This window comes from Neopelma chrysocephalum, unplaced genomic scaffold (assembly GCF_003984885.1).
Source record: "Neopelma chrysocephalum unplaced genomic scaffold, ASM398488v2 Primary Assembly neopelma1_347, whole genome shotgun sequence".
Classification (NCBI taxonomy): Eukaryota; Metazoa; Chordata; class Aves; order Passeriformes; family Pipridae; genus Neopelma; species Neopelma chrysocephalum.
In genome coordinates, this window is record NW_020898011.1 from 300221 (window position 1) to 318763 (window position 18543).

At 43.1% G+C, this 18543-nt stretch overlaps 1 protein-coding gene across 2 annotated transcripts in view; it reads right to left on the minus strand.

The window, feature by feature from the left end:
• DOCK1 (dedicator of cytokinesis 1) overlaps nucleotides 1-18543 on the minus strand; it is a 280931-nt gene that overhangs the window by 54903 nt on the left and 207485 nt on the right. For both annotated transcript variants that reach the window (XM_027705622.1, XM_027705621.1), the window contains exons 33-36: nucleotides 13287-13435; nucleotides 3415-3500; nucleotides 3080-3236; nucleotides 38-78 (exon numbers count right to left, since the gene is read on the minus strand). In XM_027705622.1, the coding sequence (XP_027561423.1) occupies nucleotides 38-78; nucleotides 3080-3236; nucleotides 3415-3500; nucleotides 13287-13435 (433 nt within the window). The remainder of the gene's footprint in view (nucleotides 1-37; nucleotides 79-3079; nucleotides 3237-3414; nucleotides 3501-13286; nucleotides 13436-18543) is intronic.

Here is an 18543-nt window from a genome sequence, read left to right on the forward strand (position 1 = left end):
CACATCAGGCAGTTTGTCACCAGTCATGTTTACAAACCTTATGTACATTTCTTCTCTCTCGATCTCCTTGTAGAAATTCTGAAAAAAAAACAAACAAAAAACCCAACATAATTTCATTACAAACTCTTTGATTTCTCAGCTTGGAACGTACAGAGAACACGCTGGAAATTAAAAATTCATAATTGCGTAACATCAGCCTCCAAACTGCAAAGGGAAATTTGCCTCCAGTGCTGGAACACAAGTTATTTAACTTACAAAGTCTAATGCTGTGATGTTTCATGTTGCAGCGGATTAGGGCTCATGTCTCATTGCAAAGGTTAAGAATTTGCAAGAATAGCACTGCTAGAAAGCTGCTTCTGGCACTTGCAAGTCACACATCATTAACCATTTTCACTTGAAAATTTTTTAATATACAAAAAACATAATTTTTAAGCAACAGTTGTTCCATGGATTTAAAACTCCGAACCTGACTTGGGCAATACATCATCTGCTCTTGAATTCTAATGGTTTCCTTAGAAATAAAAAGTTAGATTAGTGTTATTTCTCTGGTTTCATATGCCAGACATTAGCATTGCTCTATTCTGGTTGCCTTTGGCTTTGAGATAAACTAGTTAACAGTACAAATATTGTAAATGCAAAGTATGATAAACTGGGTGAGATATTAAAGGCAATTCTGAATCTAATTTAAAGTTCACCTCCAAAAGCTAAAATATATTGAAGAAAACAAAATACAAAGCAGTTTCTTCCTCCCTGAATTAAAATATATTTCAATGCTTAATTAAAGCAGTTTGAGGAGTCACTAACAGATGCACAAGTCCAGTACTAAGACATTGTTAAACTCGATATAAAAAAGTTCCCTTCAAAGTGAACTGGAATACAAGACAAAATCCACATTTCACAGAGGAAATCATGGATTATTCCAGGGATTTACCATTTCATTTGACCTAAACGCTCACTGGTTTTGAGTTCAACTCAAAAGACAAACTGCCAAGACCACCACTAACCCATGTCCCCAAGTGTCACATCCACATGGCTTTGAAATCCCTCCTGGGATTGGGACTCCACCACTGCCCTGGGCTGGACAACCCTTTTGGTGAAGAAATTTTCCCTAATATCCAATTTAACCCTCCTCTGGCACAGCTTGAGGCCTTGTCCTGTCCCTTGATCCCTGGGAGCAGAGCTCAACTTCCCCCCCGGCTCCCCCCTCCTGTCAGGGAGTTGCAGAGAGCGAGAAGGTCCCCCCTGAGCCTCCTTTTCTCCAGGCTGAGCCCCCCCAGCTCCCTCAGCTGCTCCTGGTGCTCCAGCCCCTTCCCCATTAGCACTGGCTTAAATGCAGATCAAACCCTCCAACTTAAACTCCAGTCAATACAGACACACTTAATCCCAGGAAAGCCTCTGCATCATTAAATTCCCAATTAAGAACTCTCTGAGACCTCAGGTGGGAATTGTGCCGAGTACCAGCCCACGGTTGGATTTTTGCAAAGGCAGGAATTTCACTTCAGGTGCCTGGAGAATGATGAAAGGGTTGAGTCGGCCCTGGAGGGCAAATGGGAGTTTAAAATCAAGCTGAAGTTTTAAATCATGGCTACTGAAAATGAAGGAAAATTCCGGCCCGCGACACTTCCCGGCATTTCCCGTTGACTCCGGCGGGAGGCTTGTGCAGGGGATCTCATGGTGATTTAACCTGACAGCAGCAAATCACCCACAAAATGTATCATCTGGAAACCTTGAGAAATTCAGATGCCAAAAATCAGCATCAGGAGATGCTGCTGGAGACACTTGGAGAAAAACCCAACCCCAAGTGTGCCATGAGTCCCCCGCAATCAGGATGGCGAGAATTCCTGGGAAGAGACTCAGAGTATTCTGGTGAAAGCAAGGAGAAACAAATTGACCTTCCTGAGGAAATTTTCCCAGTTTTATACACTGGCTTAGAGCGTGTGGTGTCTGTGATTCCCTATTTCCCATCTTGCTCGTGTGAACTGGCAGGATTTTCCAACACAATTCCGCTCGGGAGGACGCGATGACCTTTCTGCGGGCAACCCAACGGCCGGTGACAACTCCCCAAGTCCCTCCTCTTCTCCCACGACGCTTTTTGATGTGCACAGGGAGGGAAAACACACTAAAAATAAAGGTCCAGTTTGTGGTTTGATGTCCTGATCCCCTCTCCTGCCCCAGTGGGCACCACTGTGTTTGTGGCTGATGGGGCGACACAAAGGCTGCACTGCACGAGCTGCATTATGTGCAAAACAAAAGCTACAAACTATTGACTCAGCTCTTTCCTGCACAAAATCTATCAGCCATATCACATAAACCATAAACACTGGCTGTGCCCCACATTATAAAGCAAAATAAAAGCTTTGATGGCGATAGAGAGGGATGAAAGCTCAGAAGCCTTACTGGCAGACAGTTTAATGCTGAGTCTTATTGGAAAAATCAAATCTATTTACTATAATTTAATCGTCTCTAAAAGTTATTTTCCATATGTGCTGATTTTAGGCTTGTAAAATCTTAATACTCTAGTGCTTCCACCAGTGTGTACTATGAGGGACAACTTCTACTGCCTCCAACTTGAGCCAAAAGGGATAAAGTTTTGTGTATAGAGCAGACACTCCAGAATTTCTGGAATTTTAAGAAGGAAATTTCCTATCAGTGAGGAAAACAACCTGAATTTTTTCCTGTTGTGAATAAAATAGTAACTCAAATTTCCTCAAAAAATTTAAATAAGGAGGCTGAGCAAAAAGCAGAATACAAATGGGATTGCAAATGTGTGAATATTTCAGGAATAAACTGCACAGAATCCCAACATTCTGTATGTCAAGTGTTCTGCATAAAGTCGTTCACAAATCCATTGTAAATGTCAGTGAACAACCCTCCTTACAACATTTCTCTTTAAATCTTCCCCTAGAATCAATCAAAGAAGGAACAACCCACATTTTCATACATTTGCCTTCATCAAAAGAGGAAAAAAACCCAAAGCATTTCAGATTTCCACGAGAATCTCAGCAGAGACTCAGTTTGACACAAAAGGTGTAAAATTCCGAGGGCAGGGATCGTTCCAGCGGGTGGAATCCCCGCTTACCAGCACGTTGACGGTGCAGCTCATGCGGTTCTCCTTGTTCTCGTCGTGCATGATGGTCCTGTAGTCCAAGAGCCTCTCCATCAAACGCACAACCAGCTTCACAAAAGTCTCCCCGCTCTTAGCCAGGTATTTGTGCTTCCTACAGTGCTCCAGGAGACTGAAAAAACCAATTACATTCGCCTTGTTAATCCCACGCAGGAAAAAACCTTGACTCAGGTGCAATTTTAAATATTGTGCATCGTTAACAGATTTTAATTATTTCTGGGCTACAAAGTTCATTGTAGTCTAATTGCTCTCTCTCCTGACTTCACTGTGACATAAATCTCAACACTTACATTTTGTCAAATAACACTTTGTATTGTTCATCCCCTCGGCCTCCTTCCACTTCATGATCCAGTTTGGTGATGATCTCATTTTCGAACTGTAATTAAACAAAGCAGGCGGAAATAATCAGATGGCAAATATTGCACTTTATTACTGGAGCCTCGGTGCTTCACAGATTGGTTGGGTACCTTGGTGAGATGTTCAGCCACTGTTTGAAAGCCTGATTGACTTTAGGAGTCTGCAGGCTCTGGTTTTAGAGCATCCACCACGAACCGCCCTACAAGGACTTTGTGTTAAAGAAATCATTGGGCACCTTGTTAAATGAAGTGTAAATATTTGTGCTGTGAAAAACTAAATAAGGAGATTGACAAGAATGAGGGCAGGGGAAAAGAAGATACAAAGCCACGGATGTCCCCTGCACAGAATGTCCCCTGCAATAAAGGTGAAAGCAACAAAAATGGTTGAAAACTCTGTGAGAGAGGAGAGATAACACCTGAGGCTGGATAACTCGGCTGGATGCAGACCCCAGCATCACTGACACCTCTTTTTAGCACACACACACTGACTCACAGTGGGGCACAACTTGATAAACCTGTTAATAAGTCACTGGAGAGGGGAAGGAAATAATTTCAAACAACTCCAAAGCAATCTTATTTGGGCAACAATAAAAGAGTGCAAACTGAAGTGGGCATTAGAATATATTTTAAATGCAAACTGGGTAATTCCCTGGATTTTTAATGATTACAGAGGGTTTTAACTGCTGCTGCTACATTCCCTAAGGGTCCAGGTTAGGAATGATGTGAACTGTTAGTGGAGGGAGGTTCACTTCAGGCCTGCTGCTCTGTAAGGAATTGGTTTAGGCATCTAATTCCTAATTCTTCATTAACTAAGCACAGACACTCACAGGATTAATGCCACAACTTATTGTCCAAGGACCTCAGAAGAGCTGGGTGAGCTGGGAGCCCTGGCAGGGCAATGGGAGCCCATTACTCAGAGTGGGAGTTTATTGAAAGAACAGTTGTCACCAAGCTTTTTCACTGTCACTTGCTTAAGTAGCCTCTTAATGACTCTGAGGAGAAGCAAAGGGCCACCTGCACAAGAACAAAGCATCCTCACATTTTGGAAATGTCAAGAGATGTGCTTTGCATCTGCAGTTAATATTAACAGCTCCTAATGAGCCAATGGGAAAGGAATGGACTTTCTGCATCACAGAATCAGAGAATATCCCGAGTTGGAAGGGAACCATCAGGATCATCAACTCCTGACCCTTCACAGGACACCCCAACAATCCCCCCATCCCTGAGAGCGTTGTCCAAACACTCCTTGAGCTCTGTCAGCCTTGGGGCTGTGCCCACTGCCCTGGGGAGCCTGTTCAGTGCCCAACCACCCTCTGGGGGAAGAACCTTTTCCTAATGTCCAACCTAAACCTGCCATGACTCAGCTCCAGCCATTCCCTCGGGTCCTGTCACTGGTCACCAGAGAGAAGAGATCAGTGCCTGCCCCTCTGCTCTTAGTTAGGAAGAGAAACTGGATTTTTTTAGTCCACGCTGTGAAATTCTTCAGGCATATTTATTTCAGCGAGGAGTTAAGAGATGACCCTTGCCAAGAGACTTATATAATGATGAACCTCTATAAGACAGTGCTTTTCAGCAACTAATTTACATCACTTTGAGGCACAGTAGCTATGTCCACCACCAACCTCGTTCTGCCAACGTACCCTGCATTTTAAGCTCTGCCCGCACAGCCTCACCTCAGCCAACAGAGGTTGTTGTAATGCCTCTACCAAGTACCAGACAGCCATGCCCTTGGTTCTGCCAAAACCCCCTCCTCCTGCAAGGCAAACCTGGGCCAGAGCAGGAGGAAACCCTGCACCTGCAGCAGAGAAGGGTGAGGAGAAGCATCTCAGCCACCTCACTGCTGGAGGTACCTGCCTGCTCTCCTGCAAGTCCTTTGCTGCTGAAGACCACAGCAGTTGTGAACCTGCACAGGAAACATGGCCAAGGACTGTGGAGAAGTTCCTGCTAAGAAAAATCCTTTATAAGGAGAAATACACGTTGGTATGAGGGATTTGCTGCATAAATTGTGACAATGACAAACTACTCGTCTGTGTCAGGGCAAGTCAATCTCTGCTCAACTTCACAGGGCCAACAGCAGGAATGTGAAAATCTACAGTCTGACCCAGGACACTGGTTTTGCCTCCTTTTCCAAGTCTCCATGTTCTTCCCAGCACTCACTGCAGTAATATTCACAGCATAAGAGAATCCCTGAAGTTGGAAAAGCCCTCCAAGGCCAATGAGTTCAACCAGCATTGCCAAGGCCACCACTAACCCATGTCCCCACGTGCCACATCTACATGGATTTTAAATCCCTGCAGGGATGGGAGGGCTGCCCTGGGCAGCCTTTCCAACAACCTTGCTTGACAACCCTTTCCATGAAGAAATTTTCCCTAATCTCCAACCCAAACCTCCCCTGGTGCAACTCCAGGCTGTTTCCTACCTTCCTGTGCAACCCCAGACATTTTGACCTCTGCATTTGAATTGGGAAATTTATGTTTACACACTACCTGCAGCCCACCAGGACTGGGTTACACCAGAGCAAAAAAAGGCTGTGCTCTGAACTCAGGGGCTATAAACCTTCATGGTGAAAAAGGGCAGAACAAGTCCTGCTCTCCCAGTGCTCAGAAGAAATTCAGGATACAAGATAAAACCATGCACGGGTCAGTTGAACTGTCAGGAAACTCAAACTACAGATTGTATCATGCAGACAGTGATAAAATCAACTAAGTACCCAAACAACTTGTCCATCTTAAAGCAACTTTTACTATTATGAGTGACCCTAAAGCTCAGGTTGAAACACTTCAAAGGTGCTTTTCTCATTCCCAAATGATCCAGAGAGTCACAGAAACACTGGAAAAAGACCTCAAAGGCCATTCCATGCAGCCTCTCAGGTGATGCAGGATTAGTGCCAACACTGGATCAGACCAACTGTGGCTTGCTTAGCCAAGAAATTACCATCTCCATAGATAGATGATCAGGTGGCCTTTCTGGATAACTTGTCCCACTCCCTCGTCACTTCCCTTGAGAAGAAATGAACGAACAGTGACGTGAAATTAGGATTTTTATACAATGAATCCATTATTAAAAAACTGACAGGCAAATGACAAAAGGCAGAATAGAAAAGGCAATCCACCCACTCTCAGAACCACCACAGGCTGAAACTTGTTCCCACAGCACGAGAACGTGTCAAGTGAAACACTGAGGAACACGATGATGAAACAGAGAAGTCACAAAATTCATGTTCTCTAATGAGCCCAGAAAGAAATTGAGTTTCTAGACCAGAGTGAAAAATGACACTTGCTGCCAGTGTGAGCCCTTTAGGTGATGTATTTTTTAGCAGCAGATTACTCAGACAGAGAAGAGCAATTACATTTGTCATACAGGATCCTGAGTATCTTCCTGATATCAGTTTTACTTAAATCCCTGTAAATCCACGCTTTGTTGGGCCATTTCCCTAATGACCCTCTAGGGTTGAACAGAGCCAGACTTGTGGCATTTCTGGGGTTTTAAGGATTATTAACAATATCTTTGCTCTTCAGTCATTCTTGATACTTCTCAAGGAATTGCTGTGATGCAGATCATGCCAGTCAGATGAATAAATGTTATTTAACATCAGCTTAAATTCCTTCTACGGTCTTTCCAAGCCAGATGAATAAATGTTATTTAACATCCTTCTATGGTATTTCCATAGAGGAATGTTTTATCAACACAAGTTGAGGTCTATGGAGCTTTGGAGGTTTATCCTCTTCCATGATGGGAGTAGGAATGTGACCCTGGAGTGCTCAAGCTACTGGCTCTGGGACACTGCACCTGGTATCTGTGGATAAACTCTCAATTTTTCCTTTTCTCTTTTTTTTCCTTTTAATGCATTAATTTTTTTTAATGCATTAAATTAAATTTAATGCATAAATAGGCCTGCAATTATTGTGATGGAATTTACTCTCAAATGAGGAAGTGCCAAATTTCCAATGTTTCCATTACAGCCAGTGCCACTTGCTGAGGGTCCATCTGGAGGCTTAGGGAGAATATCTGGCACCATCAAGGAGTCAGATTCGTATCCTTGTGCTGACAGTGAAAGCTTGAGGGTGATGTTAGGAAAATTACCAGACATTATTATCCACTTTTCCTTGCAGTTGATCAAGATCTGAGCTTCTCTTTAGGATGTGAGAGTTTGATCTTGAGCTGGGAGCAAATCCACAGCTTGATCTGTCTGCTACAATCTCTCATCTGGAGCACATAAATCAAGGGAAGTCATCTCATGTCAACTCAACTAATCGCTTTTGGACTTGGGTTCACCTCCAGTGTGGTCAGGCTGTACTTGCAGACTGGCTGACAATTGAATCTGGCTGGAGATGAGCAGGACTTTCAATCCTCCAAGCTGCTATAAATTCATTTTGTTGCAGGGTAATAATGAATTTGCCACTTAAAATTCAAGTGACAGATCGCACCACTAGAAATTAGTCCTGATGCAGAGATAGAACAGAATGACCACAAAACTTTGCTCAAAGTTTTTTAGGAAGTTGGTGGTAATTCCCAACAGTTTCATCTGTTCCCTTTCCTATTTTTCCACAGCATTCCAGTTGGCAAAAGATCTGGTAGCCATTTAAAATTATTAGATGATTTTGGAGGTGTTTGCTCTTCAGGTGGGGTGAGGGAGGAATATTGATATTCTCCAAAAGGCCAGAACACAAGAAAAACTTACACATTTACATTTCAACTGCAGATAATTTAAAATGTTACTTATTGAAACGAATCCTTTGGGGGGGATTAGTTATTTGAATTTGCACATTCAGTGGGATCACTGAGGAGAAACTGCAGCATCCCAAAAAGCTGGAGAATCATTAACTTGTGTTCTGGCTGCAAATCAACAGCACAGGGAAAGGGAGGTTAACAGAGGGCTCAAAAGTGGTAAAAAGACTTAATAAGGAATTATAGGTTCTAAAAGTCAAGAGAGATTCAGCTAAACCACGAAATTCTTATTAAGGAGAATTAAATCAATTTGGAATTCATCAATAACCAGCATGAAATCACACTGAAAATAAAAATGCCAGTATAACGATCTTGATGATACTGAGATTTCTTGTTAAGTGTTAAAAATGAACTAAAATTGGGGTTTTTTTATTTCTTCTGGCCTTTACTCATTTAATTCCCTTCACAACAGAATGTTAGCTAGAGGTATTTCAGCTGCACCTATGAGTTTATTTCAGTAATCATATACATAATGCATCATATATTTGCATTTCTATATAATTCTGCATTGTGCATTCATTGCTTATGCATCTCTATATCATTTTCCTACCTTTTCTGCTATGGATCTGTTGTGCAAAGTGTCATTCCCAGAACTCACAGAAAACAGGACAGATGTGTTGTTGCCTTTTTAAGGCTCTTTCCTCAGATCATTATTTTTCACAACTCCTTCCTCTAACAGGGCAGGGACACATGCTGGAGCTTGTACACTGAAATCACTGATGGAACACTACCAGATACTGATGGTTCTCCTCAGTAATGTGGTTCAGTCTGAAAATTAGACTTATGGGACTTCTAATTTCTTTCTGCTCATCACTACAGGGGTGGGGTACACCTCTCACATTTCCTTTTGAAGGATAAAGGTCCTTCCTTCCTGCTTGATGTTTGGGAAGCCAGGCTGGAGAAGAGCTTCTGACTCAACCTCTTACCTTATAAAAGCATCAGAATGGTTTGGGTTGGAAGGGACCTTAAAGACCATCCAGCCCCACTCCCTGCCATGGGCAGGGACACCTTCCACCAGTCCAGGTGGCTCCAAGCCCTGTCCAACCTGGCCTTGGACACTTCCAGGGATGGAGTAGCCACAGTTTCTCTGGGCAACCTGTGCCAGGGCCTCACCACCCTCATAGGGAAGAATTTCTTCCCAATATCTCATCTAAATCTACCCTCCTTCAGCTTAAGACCATTCCCCCTTGTCCTGTCACTGCACAGTCCTGTCCCAAGTCCCTCTCCCTATTATTCTGCTAATATTTTGGTTTGGTTCTTACAATAAGCTACTTCTAGTCCTTAATTTGTACCAGATCAGTTAAAAGAACTGCTATTGTGATGCAGTGTCGTGAGACAGGCAGAACCCACCCAACACCTCCTCCCATTCCCTCCACACTCTGATTTGTTCCAGTTCCTGCACTGGCACATTCCTGGGAATGGGTTCAACTCAAAACCAAGCAGAACATGACATCAGTAATGACACAGGCACAGGAAAGGTAAGTTAAAGGTTATGCAAAGAACCAGGAGTGCTGGGAGGAACTGGACCAATGGAGCCTGGGCAAGGGACAGCTGCGAGGAACAGGCAGCAACAGCAGGAGCTTTCCATGCTCCAAACTCCACATTCCAGTTGAATGGTTATTCCATGATGAGCTTTCCCCCCTGCTGTCACCACAGGATCCATCACATTCACCTGACCAGGCCTGGAACAATCAAACCAATTCTCTTTGATCGCTCTCATGGTTCCAACATATTCCCTTTGATCTGGAGGGTTCGCTACTGGAACAGGCAAGGGGAGGAAGCAGAGTGGGGAAGGAGGTATTTTCTTCTACTGGGAAGCTTCAGTCCCACACTGACTTTAGTACTGGATTCATGCTTTGAGGTACAGGCTCCTTTGAAGCCTTATATGGGCTTCAAAGCACCTTCAGAGGGAGAGGACAAAAATGGGCAACTCCGGCTTTTAATTCAGTCCTCAACATAGTTGTGTGAAACAAGAGGAGTTTATCTGTTTTTTCTCATGGCTATAGACACTGGAAGAACAAAAACACCCCTCCTGTCTGTTACTGGTTTTACCAGGCAAACCCAGTTCCTACCGAAATTAAAACCACCATGGGGAAAGCTGCCTGTTTATCACACAAACCATCACAGCCTGCAAAAAATTGAAATTCCTCCCCCACAAATCATGAGGTTTCCACATCTGCTGGAGAAGTGGAGCCAATCTAAACCCTCGTTGATGTGACTAATAAGGTTAGATAATTGGATTTCTGGCAGATTAGTTTAACAGCAGCCAACCATTGCATTTGGAAGTTCTCTTTGGACAAGGATAATTGGTACTTGCACATAAAGGATATAATGCAGCACATTACACCGACCCATTAAGCATGAAAGCTTGCCTAGGTACTGGTAATAGTTTAAAAAAATTATTTTATATCTATTTCTATCACTTAAACATAAAAGAGACAGAAAAATGAGCTGGGAATCTACAGACCCCCTTTAGTTCCTGAGGAAACCATGGAGCAATTCCCTCATGGAAGCTTTTTCCAAGTACGCAAAGGGCAAAAAGGTGCCTGGGAAAAGGCAGGTGTTTACCAAGGATAAACCACATCTGACTGTGATAAATCTGCTCATGGATGAAGAGCTGTGGTTGTCTCAGCCTTAACAATGTGACAAGTCTTCCACTTGTTGACATGTTGGTAAGATCTGGACAGAGAAAGTGTGAGATGGGTGGAGGAAGGGGCTGCACTGCTGATCTCCAAGGGTGGCGGCTCAATGACTCTGGAAGTCTGAGAGAGAGCCAAGAAGAAATTGTGTAAAATTTAAGGAAGTCCTGAATCTGGCATGGCAGAGCTGCAAGCAGCAGGACAAGGATGTGGCTGACAGCAAGCTGAACATGAGCAAGCAGTGTGCCCCCTTCAATGGGGGCAAAATGTGTCCTTGATTGCACTGACAAGGGTATGGCCAGAGGACCAACAGGATTATCTGAACCATGGCTGGAATGCTGCATCCAGCTGTGGCTCCCCCAGCTCAAAGGAGACTGATCAATTGGAGATGGTCTAATGGAGGCTCACCAAGATGGGCAGTGCTGGGGAACTTGGCCTGAAGAATGGTTGGAGGAATTGGGTCTGTTCAGCCCAGAGAAAATCAAACCCAAGCCTTCTAACACCTGACAGGTGCTTGGAGAGGAGATCGAGTTGCTCTGCTTACAAGGTGCACAGGGGCAAGACAAGCAGCAACAGGCACAAGTTGATCCAGGGAAATTTCATACACATACAAAAAGAAAAGTCTTCATCATAGAATCCTGGATAGGTTTGAGTTGGAAGGGACCTTAAAGACAACCTCATTCCAACTTCCTGCCACGGGGAGAGAAACCTTCCATTAGACCAGGAGTAAACCCCGGAACAGGTCACCCAAAGAAGTGCTCAAACAACCCTCACTGGAGATATTCAATACCGAGCTTCAGAGGGCCCCAGGTAACCCAAGAGAAGGCCCAGTTTGGACCAGGTTACTGCCAGAGGTCCCATTCAACTTTTCTGCAACTCTCTGCTTTTTACAAGTCTGTGATCTTCATTCCACAAAGGCCAATCTGAGATACTCAGCAAACTCTATCACTCCATTATCTGCAAAACCATACATGGACAGATTGATTACTCCTTGTTAGAGGGAAATGTTCACTCCAAGCCCACTGGAAAGAGGTTTATTACCTCTGCACTTGTCATATCAATGCTACCTCCATAAAGAAAGAGGCTGCACTGCCACAGGAAATATGATGTCGAGTACCTACAACCCAAGACATCTCTGACTTTAACATGAGGCATTTTTCTTCTCAAAAGGTAAAAAAAAAAATTGGGTGAAATATTTAAGACATTCATTCATTAAAATCACCCAACTATTCCACACAAAGCTGGTTTCCTTCTGTCAGGAAAATACAGGGCCATAAATTTAGCTATAAAGTCACCCTTGGATTTTTCATGATCTATACAATTGTACAAATAAAAAATGACAAGCAACAAAAGAGAGCATCTGACAGGAAACTGGTTAAATGGCATCCCAGCGAGCATTTCAATCTTCACAGTATCACTGGAGTCAAACATAAGAAAGAATGATTATGCAGTAATTGGATGAAGCCAAAATACAGTTCACAACCTTTGCACACACCATCCAGCACAAAACAAATCAAAGCAATAAAGCTGATGCCATTTCCCTTGCTAAAGTCTCCCCACGCAGATATTCATTTACTCTGCCTACAGATTTATTAAGAGTTGGTTCACCAAAAAAAAAAAAATTGTGGAAGAGGATAAAGTTTTTCATCCAACAAAGAAAACTGCCAATATAAAGGTGAAAAAAGCAAACAACACATGTCAAATTTTATTGCAAAATTCACAAGGTCATATCCTGAACTGACAGAGATTTCAGTGTGAAGGAGCTCCATTGGCTTATTCCATAACCCTACCTGGTCTAACTAGTCTTAAACTCAATCCATAAGCAAAGTTTCAAGGGAAAGAAGGTCAAATGAATGATGTGAGGAAACTTTCTTTCCCTCCACTTGTCTTTCAGAAGTCAATGCTATCAGGATAGGAAGGTGTGTGAGTATTCAAGGACTTCCCTCAGCATGTTAAAATAAAAATGCTACTTCAGTATTTTAGTTGTCGCAGTGCCTGTGTAGCATGAAGAAGCACTGGCACTGACTGGATAGCTTTTTCCCCTCTTCAAAATCCATAAAATGGTAAGGAATATCAAAATTACAAGATCCTAGGGATGATAAATCCTTAGAGGGTATAGTTTCTGTTGCCACATTATCAGCCTTCCCTTATGTCCAATTTCACTGAGCACCAAACTCCTTTTTGTGAGTCACAGTGACAATTTAAGACACCTGTCTTTGCTCTTGGACCATAACGAAAGGTTTCATTTACCACATGCAAATTTCTCCTTCAATAACAATTTAAAACCAGCAGCTGAAAACTCTACAGCCCCTCAGGAGCTCTGGAAAATAAGCAAATCCATAATTACATTATTTCTTCTAGAACAAAAATCTTTGCGTTTCGTCAAACACCAGCTAAACCTTTCTCACAAACTTTAAACGTCTGGAGCCATCTCCTTACCCTCTGGAAGCATCTGGTGGAATGGAATTCACACTGCATCATGTCAAAGAAGATCGGGATCGTGGCTTTCCGCAGTTCGGTTTCCGGTATGAGCGTCATTTCCAGGATAGGTCCCACCATTTCCGGGATGAACTTGATTTTATGCTGACCTTTAAGACAAAAGATGCATTTCAGAGTTAACAAACAGCCACTGACATTGGTAGAAGATACAAAAGCTGTAGCAATAAATCCTCATGCAGCAAAACAAAGTATTTTTTAATATCTGGTTCTACTGAAACACTTATTTTCTTCTTTTTCTTTTCTTCTTCTTTTCTTCTTTTCTTTTCTTCTTTTTTTCTTCTTATTTTCTCTTCTTTTCTTCTTTTCTCTTCTTCTTCTCTTCTTTTCTTCTTCTTCTTCTTTTCTTTTCTTCTTCTTTTCTTCTTCTCCTCCTCCTTCTTCTTCATTATTATTCATTTTTACTCTTACTATTAATATTATTACTCCTATTTTTTTTATGGCACAGGAGGGGAGGTATGTGATGTGTATAAACTCAAATTAACAAGAGTTGTCAAATCACTCGTCAAACCGGGACTTACCACATTTTCCACTGAGAATTTTCACACTATTAAATTTCCAGGGTTTATTTTAAAACACAACTTATGGCTGCCAGGGAAGAAGGCTAAAAGGCACATCACTTGTATTAACTTATTTAGACTTCTGTGTCTTCCAGAGTGTACAAAATGTTCTCTGTGTCAGTCTATCAAAGTGTCACCACGAGTGCAGACTTACAGAGCCTCGAGACATGAAACTCCAGCTCACCCAGCTCACAATATGCCTCCTTTCCTCAGGGGCTGAGCTCACTGGCAAACTTGATTTCACATTTATCTTCCCCAGAGAAAGCTGCTCCTCACCCAGCCCTCCCTGCTACACTCTCCACACATGCAAGAGATATTAGAGCTTAACAGGAACGTGGCACCTAATAAATATTGGACTAGGAGAAAGTATTACTGTTACTATTATGAGCTAAATGAATGCAGTGCTGCAAATTAGCTGTTAAATGACCCCATGGAAAAATCACAGAACCATGGAATAGTTTGGGTGGAAGGGACCTTCAAGATCATCCATGTCCATGCCATGGGTATGGACACCTTCCACTAGACCAGGTTGCTCCAACCTGGCCTTGAACACTGCCAGGGATGGGGCAGCCACAGCTTCTGTGGATCTGTGCTGGTGTTTTCCCACCCCCATTGTATGATGACACTGTCACAGAGCTCCAGGCAGAGCACTCCTTGGCAGAAGTTCAGAAAATACAAATAAATTCCTCTCTCAGCAGCAGGATTCATTTGAACCTCAGGACACAAGAGGAGCCCTTTCTCACCAATGCCGTGTTATGGGTGTCCCCCATCAGGCTCACACACTGCTCATGAATCCACTGCTGTGCTTCACACCAGACTTCTTTGGATTTCAGCTAATTTAAGGAGCCCTCAGCTTCCTCAGACTCTTGCTTCCCATTGCATTTACCAGTGGTACAGGGCAGAAACAGACTGTAACCCATTTATATTCCACTGCACTACAGCACTGTGACAGTAACCAGTGAAGTCTTTAATTAGTAGTTTCACTTTGGACCAGAATGAACATACATCTCAACAAATGTAATCAAGAAGAAATCCTTTACTAACAAAACACACTACTTTTTTTTTTAGCAGATGTAATTTAAATTACTTGATTTGGCAAACTTTACAATCCTATTATCATTAGCAATCCTATCAGGGCAAATTAATACTCAACTAAAACTGTGACTTTGGGTGCTGCTGCGGAGCTGGTTGTTGGTGAGGAATATCAAGTGAGAGAAGTAAAGCCTTCCTCGGTTTCTCCTACAAGTATTATTACATTTGGCCTCTCAGGTGACAGATTTCTTGTATTATGCCTGAAGACTGTCAGAGTCAATATGTCAGAACACAAATAATGGTGACAAAAGTTATTTGTCGTGCACAGATTCAGTGTCAGGAAGTTCTCCCCATGGGGGGTTTTTCCATGGCTTCGAGTGCAGGGATTCCCTCAGAAAAGTAACAAACAGCTTTTAAACTGCAGACATGAGGAACTGAAAATCCATGAAGGATTGAAATGTTTGATCCTGTTTCCTATTCTCCAGGGGAAGTCCATGAACTGGGAGCCCTGGTGACATCCACCTGATGCTACACCACACGTTGGTGATGTGACAACACACCCACACCCACGTGTTTGCTATGATGACATGATCCTGTGTGATGTTGTGCCACAACAGAAAGCATGGGAGCAAAGTAGGAAAGGCAACGACCCTCCCCTGGCCCTCTGGAGCCTCCACCACTCTGCCTGCACTGGCAGCACTTCCTGATAAACAACCGAACAATGAATTCCCCATTTTTTTCCCTGGGGGAGTGTGGGAACTCCACAGAAACTCAAAATGGGACAAGGCTAGAAGAAAATTGAGGATTCTCTTCTGAAAACCAAACTGTGCAGCTGCTTTAAGAACCACATGTAAAAAAAGCATCCTTTGAACGTGCAAAGACTTCCCCTGCAGCGTGTCCTGCCTTGTCCGTGCTCACACAACAGGAACAGAGCTCATCACACCAACCAACCCAGTGCTCTCTTTTTGGGTAACACGTGATTCTCATCTCCCACGTTCTTCCAATTCAAATCAGGGCCACAAACCCCCCTGACTAAGTTGCCAGCAGGCTCACCTCTGCCTTGGGCTGTTCAGAACATGCACGACTAACCCAGAGAGCGTTATCTGCAGTGACTCCCATTTATGCAACGCCCAAAGTTCGGGCTATTTTTAAGCCCGGCCTTCCCTCCAATGACATGAACATCTCTGTCAAGACGCCTTTGGTGACGTCAAGCACTCGGAGGGCTGGGCTGGATGGTGGGAGCTCACTGCAGGACACCACCAGCAACCAATTCACCTTCAGGAACTTCACATTTCCACCTGCCTCCAGCTGGTTCGGACGTCAACAACCGAAGTGCTGTTTTCCAAACTGCCTTTCCCTGACCAACTCTTCCACAAAGATATGATTTTAAATGGTATTACAATTTCTTCACCACAGAGCTGTCGAAAACATTGCTCCTGCAAACCTGGACATGTGACCTCATGTCAAACTGTTGGGTTGTAGTTGCTAAAATTGCATCAGGTAACGCTTTTAAATGTGTGGTTTTTGAGCTCCTACATTTCCAAGACAAAGGCTGTGGCTTGTTTTAAGCATCTCTGGTACTTAATGTCTCACCAAGGTTTAAGCAGCTCTGCTTTCAACAAAACAGTGGCTCAAAATAACATGTTATTTTAAAGTTCAGGTTGTGATATGGAAGGAAAAAAGCCTATAAAGTGCTGCTCTGCACTATAAATGCTCTTCTCTTTTTTCTTCTATTTATAAAGAGAGGAAGGAGTGGTCATTGCAGCCCCCACTGTGGCAGAAACATGGAGGCAAGGAAAAACTTTTAGAATTTGTATTTTACTCTTTAATTTCAGAAAACAAATTATACTTTTAAATGTGTATTATAGCTGGAGGACTGTCTTGTTCCCAACTGGGGAGTTTTAACTCAGCAGGCACCATGTGTTAATCATGGCATTTAGGGACAAAACCTGATGAGACACAACAGTAATTTTTGAGGCTTATCCATACCTGTTAATCCATAAATCAAAAGTCAGGCTGGTTTGGTTTCATCATATCTTATGCACAATGGCACAGTCATAAAAATTCTGTGCTCAAGCACATTCCAGAATTCCAGCTTTTCACTTCTGATTTAGTTTCTGAACATACACATGACTAATTTGACTAATGCAGTGCAACTTTATAAGATAAGAGTGTCAGGCACCCCCCAATCGATTCCCCTGCAGAGGGAAGGGGGAATTCTTTCTTAATTGATGCTGTGACATAGATGAGATTGGTGAAGAGCCAGAAGTTAAACATGATCTGCATGGACAATCTGTGAGAAAAATGAGGAAAAGCAAGAAGAAGTACAAAAGCTGCCTTGGATTGGGGTCCTGACTCCCATTTACCTTTCTCTCCCAGCTTTTGTTGGGAAGAGCAGCAATTTATTGACTCCCTCACGATGTGAGATTTCAGCATTAATGATCCCAGGTCTTAAGAGAATCACAGATATCAAAGCTAGAGGAGGTCACAGAGGCATCTACCTGGATAATCTCCATTTATAAAAAATCCATTGAAAATAAAAGGCTTTCACGACAGCACGGAAAGAAATATTGGAGAAAACACCACCCCTCGTGCCAGTCAATTCCCAAAACTCCAGGGGAAATTATTACCCTTGTTAATGGTGAAGAAGTGATCCCTGGAGTGACTAAATAACCTGTCTAAGAGCAGGCAGTGTAAAAGGCACAATGCACTCCACACACCCAGCCTGGATAGAAAAACCTCAGATAAGAACAGCCGACGGAAAACTCCACATCAAACTTGCTGCTTTCAGTCCAGTAAGGTCTGGGAAAAGTTTAAGAATCTAAAGAGGCCAAAGAAATTAGTCAGGATAAAGGATGGCTGAGGGAGCTGGGGGGGCTCAGTCTGGAGAAAAGGAGGTTTGGGGGGGACCTTCTGGCTCTGCAACTCCCTGACAGGAGGGGGAAGCCAGGGGAGAAGTCGGGCTCTGCTCCCAGGGAACAAGGGACAGAAGGAGAGGAAATGGCCTCAAGTTGTGCCAGGAGAGGTTTAGGTTGGATATCAAGGAAAATTTCTTCACCAAAAGGGTTGTCCCAGGAGGGATTTCAAAGCCACGTGGATGTGGCACTTGGGGACAGGGGTTAGTGGTGGCCTTGGCAGTGCTGGGGGATGGTTGGGCTCGATGGTCTTTTCCAGCCTTAACAATTCCATGATTCTATGAATACAGCACTGTGGGCCTGGAACAGGGAAAGGTTTGGCTAATTACTAGCAAAGAGACTGCCAGGATCCTGTGCTGGATGTGCAGCATCAGGCACGACACTGATTTTATTACCTGTCTGTCAAGTCCCATATCAGTTGTGCACTAAGCTTTAATCTCTTCTCCAGACACTTAATTCACGAAAGATGCTTCTAATAAAAAGTGAACTCAGCTGCTCTCAGAAGCCTTTTCTCATCATTCCAGCAGATAGGATGCAAATTCTGTGATATCAAATACTTATGAACCCTTGGCACTCCCTTCTCTTAGAGATGCCGGGTTTTTTCAACTCTCAGCAACAACAGCTCAGCCAGAGATAGAAGTGAAGTGGCAAATGCATTTATTTCTGATAATTTAAGGAAGTTTTGATAAAACT